The sequence below is a fragment of the Felis catus genome, chromosome C1 (genome assembly GCF_018350175.1).
Source record: "Felis catus isolate Fca126 chromosome C1, F.catus_Fca126_mat1.0, whole genome shotgun sequence".
In the NCBI taxonomy this organism is placed as follows: Eukaryota; Metazoa; Chordata; class Mammalia; order Carnivora; family Felidae; genus Felis; species Felis catus.
The window spans coordinates 220,956,489-220,969,806 of record NC_058375.1 but is presented as its reverse complement, the minus strand read 5'-3'; the positions used below and the strand labels follow the sequence as shown (position 1 = coordinate 220,969,806).

The 13,318-nt window shown below is 61.2% G+C and overlaps 1 protein-coding gene across 5 annotated transcripts in view; it reads left to right on the top strand.

Annotated features, from left to right (window-relative positions):
- Positions 1–13,318, top strand: part of PASK (PAS domain containing serine/threonine kinase) — a 41,274-nt gene that overhangs the window by 12,180 nt on the left and 15,776 nt on the right. For 4 of the 5 annotated variants that reach the window (XM_006935746.4, XM_006935747.4, XM_019838992.3 and 1 more), the window contains exons 4-10: positions 795–1,027; positions 1,579–1,749; positions 2,404–2,544; positions 3,004–3,138; positions 4,914–5,174; positions 6,945–7,137; positions 9,248–9,404. In XM_006935746.4, the coding sequence (XP_006935808.2) occupies positions 795–1,027; positions 1,579–1,749; positions 2,404–2,544; positions 3,004–3,138; positions 4,914–5,174; positions 6,945–7,137; positions 9,248–9,404 (1,291 nt within the window). The remainder of the gene's footprint in view (positions 1–794; positions 1,028–1,578; positions 1,750–2,403; positions 2,545–3,003; positions 3,139–4,913; positions 5,175–6,944; positions 7,138–9,247; positions 9,405–13,318) is intronic. The other variant, XM_045034733.1, reaches the window with a different exon arrangement.

Below are 13,318 nucleotides of genomic sequence, written 5' to 3'. Positions count from 1 at the left end.
CATGAGCTAAGGAGGGGAAAGGGGGGAAGACTTGTCTTTGCCTGGTTTTTGAGCCGTTTGAAGGATGGAGCTGACATTTACTGAGATGGGAAAGGAGAGGCAGGGCAGGGGTGTAAGCAGGGGCCTCGCAGCACATTCCTAGGTGAAGTGTATTTAAAGCCACCAAGGAGTGGCTGGGACGGAGCGGAGGCGGTGAGCTTGATCCCCAGGGTTCCAGGGTGATGAGAGCTCAGGCAGGTGGAGGGGGGAGGGAGCTCTGCCAAGGGCAGAGGTTTAAGAGCTGGGGAGCTGCCCCCTGGCCCAGGGCTGCTGATGGTGGGGGTGAAGGAGCCCTGAGAACTAGCCGCGGGGTTGAGCATCTTGGGAGCCACTGGACCTGTTACCGGGAGGGGGTTTTCTGGAGGGATCGTGAGTGAACCTGACCAATGAATGAGGGAGGGAGGAAGGGGCCGGGACAGCCAGGCAGCTCTTGGATTTGGGAGACTTTCTGGGATCGAGGGGCGTTAGGACAGACCCAGGAGGGCACCCCTTGGGGGGCTGGGTGGAAAGGGACCTCAGAGTGTGTTTACACAGAATCACTGAGGCTGGGCCTGCTCCCCATAGGTGCGACTCCGCATGGCTAGACACACCCAGGTGTTGTTCTGTTGGGCTCTGGGGACGTTTGAGACGCACCCTGGGGTGCAAACCAGCCCTTGGAGCCTTTGGCAGGAACTGAGAGCAGGGGCTGTGTGTGGCGGTGTGTTTGAGGAGTGCGCTCCTGGCAGGTCCAAGGCTTCCTTTCCTTCTCTTTCCAGAAGGCAGATGGAGCTCCTACTGTCTGTCCTCGCTGGCTGCCCAGAATATGTGCGCGAGCAAGCCTCACTGCCTGGTCGCACCGGAGCGGTCGGACGCGGCCGGGTCCCTGGGGGGCGCGTCCTGCTGTTCCCTGCTGCGGGGCTTGTCTTTGGGGCGGTCCACGCCCCTCCTCCCGGCCCCCGTGTCCAACCCGAACAAGGCTGTTTTCACCGTGGACGCCAAGACCACAGAGGTATTTGCTTCGGTTTGTGACCCTGCCATGAGCGTGTAGCCCGTGTCTTCAACCCGTGGCCTCAAACAGAGGCGTTTGCGTTAAGTGCGATCAGAAAAGCGTTGGGTTTCACCTGTGTAGTTGCAGAAGCGACATAAACAAGACTCAACCACACCAAACAGTCCTCTCACCAAGGTGGAGACCCCAGGGAGGGGGCGAGGCGCGCGCTCATGCTAAGGCACTGGCCGCCCGAGAGTGAGAACGCATTCCCAGCGTGAGAGCAGAGCGCTCAGGGGCACAGAGAACTGAAATTGTTCGGTGGGCAGGAGTATGGCCTAAGTCCCCACACGTCCACGTAGTCTTGATGACGTGAGGCGCCCGGTCGTGGCGCTGCCATTTCTTGTGTCCCCCTCTGTGGCCAAGGCCCCCGAGGACCCAAGGCGTCACTGCTGTGAACCGCCAGGGCAGGACACTGGGAGGAGGACGCTGGACCATGCCGCCTCGTCTGCTGTTCCCGGGGGTTAGAGGCATCGCCGGTGATGCTCGTGCCCTCTCCTCTCCGTGACCCCCAGATCCTGGTCGCCAACGACAAGGCTTGCCAGCTCCTAGGGTACAGCAGTCATGACCTGATCGGCCAGAAGCTCACGCAGTTCTTCCTGAAGCCAGATTCCGACGTGGTGAAGGCCCTCAGCGAAGAGCATGTGGAGGCTGACGGCCACGCCGCCGTTGTGTTTGGCACGGTGGTGAGTGCCCGGCGTGTGCCGCCGGGGCCGTACAAACACGGCCGGTCACCGGCCGTCCCCCCCTCGGTGCTGGTGCGGGGGACAGCTGGGCTGGCGTGAGGGCGGTACCACCTGATGGGGGAGGAGGCCAGTCAGCGGTTTGCGGGCCTGCAGGATGCGGCGCGGATGCTCTCGTCTCAGGGTCCCCACCCCTAAATCTCCAGCTCTGTGTGTCGGTGTTCGTTGGTGGGGCTGGCAAGGTTTCCCGGGGGCTTCGGTCCTCCCCGTGTGGTGCATCAGCTGGCAGTTGACGGGTTGAACTGCGTGTTAGATGCTGAACCCTTGGCCCCGAGCACCGAGGGGAGTGAGATGTGGTCCGCTACTTCTGAAAGGCCACCTGGCTGTCGTGAAGAAAAAGTTGGCATGTTCGCCACACATTGGTGTCTGTTTCCTTGAGAAGTTACGGATGCTGTTTCCCCTGTGGTGTTGAACGAAGCTGCCAAAAACCCTTCTCTTCCCATAGAACGTTGGCTCAGAGACTGTTAGGTTAAGTGTCCGAAACCTTGTTTATACTTTGGTTCGTTTCCGAGATGTGGGGCAGGTGAGCAGAGGCCGCAGACGTCCACGGGCCTGGGGTCCAGGGAGGGCCAGGTGCAGGCCCGTCTGTCCCCACAGGTGGACATCGTGAGCCGCAGTGGGGAGAAGGTTCCAGTTTCTGTGTGGATGAAGAAGGTGAAGCGGGAACGCAGCCTCTGCTGTGTGGTCATGCTGGAGCCCGTGGAGCGCGTCTCGGCCTGGGTCGCTTTCCAGAGCGATGTGAGTGTGCCCGCGGCGTCTCAGCTGCACGTAACCTGACCCTGTGGCGCTGCTCCCGGAGTTCGGGCTCACCTTGTGGCCTGCTGTGTGCCTTTGGGGCTTGTGGGAGGCCCCGCTGCACCCCCCACTGTGTGCACTTGGGCAAGGAATCCAATCTCCCTGTGCCTCAGTTTCCTCATGTGTACTACTGGGATATAATCAGAACCACTCACAGGACTGTTTCTGCACCGTGTGTGGTACACAGCCCCGGGCTGTGAGCTGTGGGTGTGGTTTGTGGCTTCTGCGGAACATCTCGAGAAGTCAGGAATTTGGGCCTCAGGAGCGTTTGTGCGCGCCTCGCACACTTCTGCCGCGCGCGGTGCGAACTTTCAAGCTCGAGACTTGGCGTTTGGTGGAGCTTGAAGCTGAGGTGCCAGGAGTTTTATCCTAAGGCTTAAAAATGCCGGTATTTCCTCCTAGGGAACCATAACGTCGTGCGACAGCCTCTTCCCTCTCCTGTACGGGTACACGTCCGGGGAGGAGGTGCTCGGGCAGCACATGGCAGACCTCATCCCTTCTGTGCAGCTGCCTCCGCCCGGTGAGCTCGTCCCACAGGTAGGACCTCGGGGACCTCTGGCCGCCGCAGGGAGTCTGTCTATCCAGTGACTGGTGACCGTTTATCTCCCAGACTGGAACCCGTGACCTGGCCACACAGGCTGGGACCTGTGCTCAGTGGCACCCGTTCCCCTGTTGCTCTCTGGGCTCAGAAGCCTTGACCCGGTCTGTCCCCTCGGTCCTCTCCCTGGAGCCTGGGGTAGGGAACGCCTGCTGCCTCTCTTTACTGACAGGTCTGGGGTCTTGAGGGACAGGGAGAACGGGCTGATGGCAGGTGTCCCCTCAAGGCAGGATGGCAGTCAGGTGGGGGAGGGCCGGCAGCTTTGGGGTCAGTGGCGGTCTGGGGTCGGGGGGAGGTTTTGATGCCGACCGAATCCTCCCAGTTCCCAGGAGCCCCGTTTCCTACTAGTGTGCAGCCTCCACACTAGTGACCCACACTGCAGTGAGTTCACCTCATGTCACCCCCAGTGACCTGCAGGATCAGACTGGACGGTTGATTTTTGCCTAAAGTCACCTCTGCCGCTGTAAGAAATCAGAGATGGTTTCAGGCCACCCATAGGCACTCGCAGGTGGTTTCAGGCCACCCAAAGGCGCTCGCTGGTTCTCTGGCTGGCCTCAGGCCAAGAGCCGAACCCCCTGAGCAGTCATCGGCTATTTTTCAGCTTTCCAGCTCAATGGGAACCCCCTGCCCCCATCCCTAGTCCTATTGTCTCTGTGTCCTCTCCCCTGCCCCAAGGCCAGGGGGTGGGGGGCGCCTGTTGGCCCAGCCCCGCTGGGAGCTCCTGTGTCCGCACCTGCTCAGTCTGAACGCAGGCACGCATCCAAGAGAAGTATGTTCTAGAAGGCACGTTTGAAATAGTCTCGAACTAGAGTCCCCGACTCCCCGGCAGCGAGTGGAGACAGGTGCTGCACCCCTCATTCCTTGTGGGGCCCCCTGGGACCTGGCGCCTGGCCTACGGCCTTGGCACAGGGAGCCTGGCGTGTGGAGTCCCGACCCTGTTGAGGGTGCAGTGCTGCTGAGTGAAGCTCCCCTCCTGCGTTCAGGGCAGTGTCCACGACGTGGGCCCCTTCACATCTTCTGTCTCCCAGGTGGCCCCTCGAAGGGGTGGGTGGGATAGGGCGAGGGGTGGGCACAGAAGCCTGGGCCTCATCTTGAAACCTGAAAGGGCGCATAGTCTCAAAGCCCCTGGTGAGGATATTGCCTTGGTCGAGGTTTACTTGAAACTGGATACATTCCAAGTCTTCAAGAAGGGAAACGTAAAGCGAGGATGTGCTCTTGTGGGTGATGGAGGTGCCGATGAGGCAGATGGGGAGTGGCCACCCAGTAGTCAGCAACAGCAGGGAGCCACTGCCCCTCAGGCCGAAGGATGGGGGACGGAGCGAGGGGTGGGGCCGTCCGCAGAGGGGGCACCCTGGGGATACTGGCGGTCCGAGGTGGAGAGCGGGGAGGAACGCTGGCCCTCCCTCCCAGACGCCAGCCCTCGCGCACGTCTCGGTTGCCCTGGTATCTGCTGCCCTCGGGCCTTCCTGGAGTGGTGAGCGGCTGCCGTGCTGGGGTGCCCTCGCCCCCGGTCACAGCTCCTGGCCAGCTTCCGCTTTCCCTGGGGCAAAGGCGGGGTGCGGGGAGCTCAGGGAAGGAGGGCCGGTGTGGGGAGTGTGATGTTTGGGGGTGCTCCCCAGCACCCGTGGGTGGGTTCACTTCTCAGGCTGCAAAGACTCAAAGCTGGGGCTGGGTGCGATGCTGCTGTCAGCTCAGTGGTGCGTGTTCCTTCCAGAATCTCAAGATTCAGAGGTCTGTCGGGAGGGCCAAAGATGGCACCACTTTCCCTCTGAGCTTAAAACTGAAATCCGAGCCCAGAAGCGAGATGGTGGAAGACGGCAGGGCAGTGCCTGAGCGGGGTTACTCGGCGTCAGTCTGGGTGTTCTCCACCATCAGCGGCCTCATCACCCTCCTGCCCGACGGGACCATCTATGGCATCAACCACAGCTTTGCCCTGATGCTGTTCGGTTACGGGAAGACGGAGCTCCTGGGCAAGGTGGGCCTTGCGTGGGTGGCCAGCCTGCGTGCCCCTGCAGGGGGCTGGTCCATTTCCACAGTGCGGACCTGTGCTTGCCACAGGCCTCGTACCTCCCTGTCTGCTGGGCCAGCCCCCTGGCTGCCCCTGGGGGGTGCCGGGCAGCGTGCTCCCTGTCTGCATTCATTTCTCTGGACCCCACGCCGAGCCCTCCATGACCCCCTGGGCTGTCTTGAGGTGCTGTCCTGGGAGAGGGAGGGGCTGTCACCCTGAGACCTGTCCCGAGCAGAGCGTGTGTCCCACCTGTGGGGATTTTCTCTGCACGTGGAGCTCGGGGCTTGTCTCACCTCCTGTGCCTTGGGGGCCATCTTGGGGGGGTCTGTTGTGCGGTCAGAGTCAGAGGAAAGTGTTTATGAACTTCTTCCTTGGATGGAGCTTTCTCTGAATTTCTTGAACACGGGAAGGCGGAAATCTCCACACACCAAGAGCCAGGCCCAGCTGGGATGCCAACTGCCAGTTTCTATCTAAGACCGTGCTGAGAGTCTGTATCTGTTGCTGCAAACCATTGTGAGCTTGGTGCCTAAAACATGACAATCTCATATTTAGGTCACAGATGGGCCCTTTGGGCTGGGCTCGGCGGGATGGCCTGTTCTCTTTGATGTAGTGTCAGCCGGGGCTGGCATCGTCCCCAGGCGCGCCTACCCGTGGGTCTGGCTGCCTGGGTCCGTGGCTGGGGCTGGTGTCGAGAGCCCCTGTGTGTCGTGTGGTGGCCGGGCTCCAAGGGCAGGTGAGCATCTCAGGCAGCCACAGCATGCTCCTCACGTGGTCCCAGGGTCCTCCTGGGTCCTGGAAAGGGGACACGGGCCCTCTGCTCAGTGGGAGGAGGGTCACGGGGGAGGGAGAGGCTGCTGGCTGGAGCATCACTTTTGACGTCGAGTGGCCACTGTGCCGGTGCGCCCGGCCGGCTCGGCCCCTGGGTGCCTGCAGCCCTTCACGGAGCACCTTGTTCACCACGCGCTGCCGCAGAGGAAGGGAACGTTGTTCCCTCTTGTCATTCTCAGACCCAGTGATAAGGTCCAAACACAGGTCCCTCTTTGTTTTCTAATTAGAAATATTAAGGAGCAAGTGAGCTGAAACTTAGTTAAACGAAGGTAAACTTAGTTTGAAGTTAATGAAAACACAGTCAGTGTGAGTTCTGGACCAGGGGTTCCCACAGGAACATCGAGGGCATCCCGTCTTTGTAGGGTCTGCGTGTGGGGTGGATGGACCTGCCTCTGGATTAGACCGTGTTCCGGATTCACACGGCTGTGAGTAGGGGGTGCACACGGGTTCAGAAAGGCACGTGTCCTTGCAGCTCCGGGGCCTGGGACCCTCATGCTGAGGCGCTGGCCAGCACAGCAGAGGCGCCCCAGGTCCTTTGTCTTATCCTGGGCACCCCTCGCTCCCTGAGAGCCACGTTTGCACACGTGAGATTTGCACACGTGGCTTTCATGCCTAAGGAAAACATGGGGCGAACATCTGCCCGGGACACATGGAGGTGTTGGTATTGGTAGCTTCAGTTGTTGATTTTGTTTTTTCGTAAGAAAAGGGAGGAAGAGTCACGAATTCCATGTTGAGCGTCAGAGGGGCTTTGTGGGTCTGTTGAAAGGAATACGACCTGGGGTCTTTGCTCACCTTGCCCGGAGATGTGCTGGCGTCGCGTTCATTTTGTCTGCAGACCGGATGGTGCGCCGGCCCCGTGGGTCAGGGTGGATCCTCACCGGATCTGAAATGTCACGGTTTCTTTTCTAGAATATCACTTTTCTGATTCCCGGTTTCTACGACTACATGGAGCTCGCATATGACAGTTCCTTACCACGGCCAAACCTGACCAACTGCTTGGACGTTGGCAACCAGAGTGAGCCTGGGGAGAGTGCTGTGGACCCCCACCAGGGCTGGGACCCGGCCGGCGAGGCCAAGGGTCGGCCCAGCCTCTTCCTCCCAGGTGCGTCCGTGGCTGCCCAGCCACACACAGCTCTACACCTCGGAGGGAGGGGGCACGGGCGTGCTGGGCGGGATGGAGAGTGTGAGCGAGCGGCTGCCGGGCATTCGTGGAGACCCTGTCTGTCGTGGGCCTTCTGTGTTCCCAGGGGATGGGACGTGTCGTGAGTCTGACAGCCGTGAGCGTAGAGAGGGTCCCGGGGGTAGCTTGGTGGTGGTGTTTTACGAGTAGATCTGTGGAGCCTCACGTAGCCTACGACAGTGTTAACGTAGCCTATCGCGTTAACCCCTAAGTTAAGTAGTTCTAGGCCTATTTGCTCGTTGTGTTTCTCCTCTGTACTTTTAGTTTAGCGTTTAGTGTTATTTCAGCAAATATCCCAAGTCCCCAAGACGTGAACATCTTAGGTGCCGTGGTGTGTGAGGACAGGCCGGGAGCACGGCTCCCGCCCTGGCAGGGCTCCTCTCTGGCTTCGGGGCACCAGGAGCAGGGACCACAGAGCACGAGACCGCCCGGCAGCCTCCTCAGTGCTCACCTTTCCGTTGACAAGGAGCGAGGAGCAGCTGCGCCCCGTTCTGCTCCCAGCCCACAGGGCCCCACTCTGCAATTACCCGCTCCCTCACTGCCCGCTGACAGGGTGCGGTCCTCACGTTCCCTGGTCTCTGACGTCCCCTGGGAGGGGACACCGGAAATGAAACGAGAGGGCTGCTGGGGAGCAGCAGGCGTCAGGCGGCCGCATGTGTCCAGGGCTCCGTGGCCCTCTTGGAGGGTGGCGTGGTAGTGATGCCGCGCGCACGGGGCAGGCTCAGGGTACCTTGGAACACGTTGTCCCCGTGCTGCCGCCTGCGGCCCGACTTGCTGTCTGAGTGCTCACGTACGGGGGTTTAACACAGTCACCAAGGGAGTGGAGGGGCCACGTGGGAGCCGCTGTGTCGTGGGGCAGCGCTCTGCGTTCCGGGCGCTGAACCCCAGCGGGGGTTTCTGCAGCGCGTGGCTCGGACCCGAGGCTGGGAGTGGGGTGCGTGCCCTGAGGGTTCCTTTCCAGGCACTGGAGGTGACCTCGTGGCATTTTGTTTCGCGAGGTGCTTTGTCGGGCTGCTGGCTCTGCTGGGGTCTCCACCGTTCCCACGCCGGCTTCCTCTGTCGCATCTGCGTTCTGTCTACACAGACGGCCCTTTTTCAGTTTCTTTTCTCCGTCGCTAGTTCTGAGTCTTCCCTTTCCCACCATTCCACTGTCTCTCCCGTGTGTGTGTCTAACGCACGTTCTCTGTGGAAGGTCAGGGGGCGGGGGTCGCTTCTGCCCCTCTCCCTGTGCCTCCTCAGGATGAACTCTCGGAAGTGGCATTTCTGGGCACGTGGGGATGCTTGCTTTTGCCGGCTGTTGTCCGAATGTCCGCTGGAAAGATGGTGCCGGCCCGTCCACCTCCACCGCCGGGGGCTGGGCTTCTTCCCCACAGCCCCGATCCAGACGGCCATTTACAGGGACAGCCCGCCTGCTCCCACCCCCCCGCTGTGTGCTCAGCCCTATGTGGGTGGACAGGCACCGGGCCGGGGAGCTGGTGGGGAGGCTGTGACACGCAAGTATAGGCTTGACGCGTAGGTGACCAGCCCTCAGGAGGAAGAGCGAGGCAGGGGGAGGACGTACAGTGTCAGGGTCCGTGAGCCTGGGAGGGACCCTTGGGATGGTGGCTTTTGGTGAAGCACCGAAGGAGGCAGGAGTGGCGTTCCAGGGACGGGGGCCAGAGGCCCTGGGTGGAGCGTCAGGAGGCGGGCCGCAGGGCCATGGGGGTCACAGTACGGATTTGGGCTTTTACCTGGAGTCAGAGCAGAGCCCTCGGGGGGCTCTCGGCAGATGGAGGGACGCCCTGCAGCCCCGGGGGTGGTGGTGGTGGGATCCTGCCGGCTGAGGGCAGGGCCTGGGACACCGCAGCAGGGAGAGTGGGGGCCGCTGGCCCCGACTGGGCACCTGCGGAGTGGCGAGGGGGTGGCCCGGGACACGCTGCGGACGTAGGCTCGCCACGGCTTCCGAGATCAGGTCGGGGCCCCCCCTGCTCACGAGTCCCGTGGGGGGAGACTCGGTCAGCAGGTGGGAAACGGTCTGTTCTGTTGCTGCCAGATTCCAGGGTTAACGGCTCGCTTGTCGGAGACCACGAGCTGCCACGAGGCGAGACCCTAGAGGTAGCGGGAAGCCGAGAAGCCTTCGCAGGGACTGGGGGCCAGGCAGACCCTGGAGGCCACCTCCCTCCTGCCCTCCCGCCTCTGCCTGTTCCACGGTGAGTCCCCTGGAGGTGGGGTGGGGCGGCGGTAGGCGGGCGCGGTCGAGGAGCGTGCTGCGGGGAGACAGGTGCCCGCAGCAGCAGCAGCAGCAGTGGCGCTAGCTCCTGGCCACCGAGTGCTTGCTCAAGTCCGCCGTTGGGCGTGGTCCCCGGCGTGGTCCCCGGTGGTGGCCTTGAGACCCAGCCCCATTGTGTGGGTGGGGTTCCAGGGAGTTAACATAGCAGGATTTCCTCATTTAAAAAACCATTTGCGTCTGCTCTCTTTTAAATAACGAAATACTGTATGTAGAGTGGTCAAGTCCACGTTAGAACACGTGGAAAATGTAGAAAGGCAGAGAGAAACTCACCGGTCGTCCCTGCTTAGTTATCGTGGTCCCATGGTACACAGCGTTTTGGAGTTTCTCAACTAGTTTTCTCCCCACGGGAGCCGCCGTCAGCCGTTGGGGCTGCCCCGCCACGTCCCCGTCCTCGGAGCGGGGCACCTTCCTAGCGTGTCCTCCGCGTCCGCGGGTGCTCGTGGGCAGCCGCTCTTGCCCCTGTGGCACAGACCGGGTCACCCCGTGCGTGTTGTCCTGGACGTGTGTGAGTGAGACGTGTGCGTCCGAGCCCTTTCCACGCGTCACCTCCCGTGGAGCTCTGCGGTTTCGCTGCTTTCCTGCCGTTGGCTTGGATTCCCTGGCTTTCCGCTACTTCACTCTGGGGTCCGCTTTGGATGGCCTCTGTGCCACGTGCCCATCTGTGGACGGGGGGACCCTCCCCCGGCGGGGCCGCCTGAGGCGTGACCCCCTGGCCCCAGGGGTGGTCGCTGCTATAAGCCGCTGGGCTCCCGGCCTGCGAGTCCCAGGGTGGGGGACCCTGGCGGTGGCTCTCATCTGCTCTGCCCCAAGCTCCCGTCTGGGCTCCGCACGCTCCATTTCCTGGGACGAGGTTGTGCGACAAGCAAGTCCTGCCAGATGAGCCGCTTCCGACGCTTCTCTCGGGTTGGATGTGCTGAGCTCAAGTTGTAGTGCTAGACCGACGTCCCTCCTAGAGGCCCTGTAGGTGTGCTTGTCCTTGTCACTGCCCCTGGCTTGCTTCCTTCCTTCCTTCCTTCCTTCCTTCCTTCCTTCCCTCCCTCCCTCCTTCCCTCCCTCCCTCCTTCCTTCCTTCCATCCCTCCTTCCCTCCTTCCTCCCTCCCTCCCTCCCTCCCTCCCTCCTTCCCGCCTTCCCTCCCTCCTTCCCACCTTCCCTCCTTCCTTCCTCCTTCCTTCCTTCCTTCCTCCCTTCCTTCCTTCCTCCCTTCCTTCCTTCCTTCCTTCCTCCCTTCCTTCCTTCCTCCCTTCCTTCCTTCCTTCCTTCCCTCCTTCCTTCCCTCCTTCCTTCCCTCCTTCCTCCCTCCCTCCCTCCTTTCCTCCCTCACTCCCTCCTTCCCTCCTTCCTTCCCTCCTTCCCTCCTTCCTCCCTCCCTCCCTCCTTCCCTCCCTCCCTCCTTCCCTCCCTCCTTCCCACCTTCCTTCCTCCTTCCTTCCTTCCTTCCTTCCTTCCTTCCTTCCTTCCTTCCTTCCCTCCTCCCTCCCTCCCTCCCTCCCTCCCTCACTCCCTCCTTCCTTCCCTCCCTCCTTCCCTCCTTCTGCCCTCCCTTCTTCCTTCCCTCCTTCCTTCCTTTCTTCACTCCTTCCTTCTTCCTTCCTTCCTTCCTTCCCTCCTTCCCTCCTTCCTTCACTCCCTCCTTCCTTTCTTCACTCCTTCCTTCCTCCCTTCCTCCCTCCTTCCTCCCTCTCTCCATCCCTCCTTCCTCCCTCCCTCCCTCACTCCCTCCTTCCTTCCCTCCTTCTCTCCTTCCTTCCTTCCTTCCTCCCTCCCTCCCTCCCTTTTTCCTCCCTCTGTCCTTCCCTCCTTCCCTCCCTCCTTCCCTCCCTCTTTCCCTCCTTCCTCCCTCCCTCCCTCCTTCCTTCACTCCTTCCCTGCTTCCTTCCCTCCTCTCCTTCCTTCCTCCCTCCCTCCCTCCCTCCCTCCCTTCTTCCTCTCCCTCCTTCCCTCCTTCCCTCCCTCCTTCCTTCCTCCCTTCCTTCCTCCTTTCTCCCTCCTTCCCTCCCTCCTTCCTTCCTCCCTTCCTTCCTCCTTTCTCCCTCCCTCCTTCCCTCCTTCCTCCCTCCCTTCCTCCTTTCCTCCTCCCTCCCTCCCTTCCTCCTTCCTTCTCTCCTTCCTTCCTTCCCTCCCTCCTTCCTCCCTCCCTCCTTCCTCCCTCCCTCCTTCCTTCCTTCCCTCCTTCCTTCCTTTCTTCACTCATTCCTTCCTCCCTCCCTCCCTCCTTCCTCCCTCCCTCCCTCCCTCCTTCCTTCCTCCCTCCCTCCCTCCTTCCTTCTTCTCTCCCTCCCTCCTCTCTTCCCTCCTTCCTTCACTCCCTCCCTCCTTCCCCCCTTTCTCCTTCCCTCTCTCCTTCCCTCCTTCCCTCCTTCCCTCCCTCCTTTACTCCCTCCTTCCCTCCTTCCCTCCCTCCTTCCTCCTTTCCTTCCTTCCTTCATTCCCTCCTTCCTTCCTTCCTTTCACTCCTTCCTTCTTTCCTCTCTCCCTTCCTCCTTCCCTCCCTCCCGTACTCCTTCCCTTGCTCCCTCCTTCATTCACTCTGTCATTCACTCCTTCATCGCTCCCTCAGTCACCCGTCACTCACTCCATAAATAAGCATTGCAAAAGACTTGAAGGATCATCCCTAAGAAGTACTTTGTGGCAGAAAATGGGCTAAATCAGCAAACACGGTGAGACTGGGAGGTGGGAAGGCAGGTTTGCAGCATGACTTTGGGAGTGTTCGGTGCCTGGGGACCAAGGGTCGTGCCTGCTCCTCATTCTCCCAGCTCTCCCAGGAGCCCCGGAGGCAGTTGCTCACACAACCAAGTGGATTGTTGTGTTGGAGACCAGCCTGTGACCCTGCGTGAACCACCCGGAGGCACTGGTGCGGGCCCTGCCGTGCGCCAGCTGGGGCAGCGGGGTGGAGGGGAGGTGGGAGGGGGACGGGAGCCTCTCTGTACTTAAAGGCTCCCCCAGAAGCCTCCTTGTCACTTCCTCAGTTTACCCTGGCTGGAACGCAGTGACACTATGAAACCTGGCTGCTGGGAGCTGTGGTGGTGGGACGCGGGCACAGTGCTGCCCCTGGCCTCGCCCCGCGTGCCCACCCTGCCCTGGGGCCTGACCCTGCGTGCCCTCCGAGGGTGCCCGCACTGCTTAGAAAGGGGATTGAGGGGCGCCTGGGTGGCGCAGTCGGTTAAGCGTCCGACTTCAGCCAGGTCACGATCTCACAGTCCGTGAGTTCGAGCCCCGCGTCAGGCTCTGGGCTGATGGCTCAGAGCCTGGAGCCTGTTTCCGATTCTGTGTCTCCCTCTCTCTCTGCCCCTCCCCCGTTCATGCTCTGTCTCTCTCTGTCCCAAAAATAAATAAAAAACGTTGAAAAAAAAAATTTTAAAAAAAAAAAAAAAAAAAAAAGAAAGGGGATTGAGACCTTCTGCCTCCTTTTTGGACCTTGCAGAGGACGTGCCGGTTCCTGGGGGCCAGCTCCAGGCTGGTCTCTTGACCTGGGTGAATGGACAGAGATAGAGAGATATAGCCAGAGACGCAGATGATTTTTGCCTGGCCTCCACACACCCTTGCCCGTGCCCTCGTTTTCCCCAGAAAACTGCTGCTGTTCCCAGAACCCCACTCATGGTTCCCTCCTCTGTGGGACCTGCCCTTTTGTGTTGGTTCCTTCCTAACCTGTGCCTCTTTACAAACCTCTGTGGGACGCTTGCCAGATCACCGGCGCACACGCCCCAGCGAGGCCGGCCACGGCCACCTTCTGTGCATCTTGGTGCTGGCGTCAGGCTTCGGCTGGCCCCGGGCAGGAGCTCAGCGTCATCTGTCACGTGGGGCCACAATGGCCGGGCCAGCTGTGGGGGCGGGG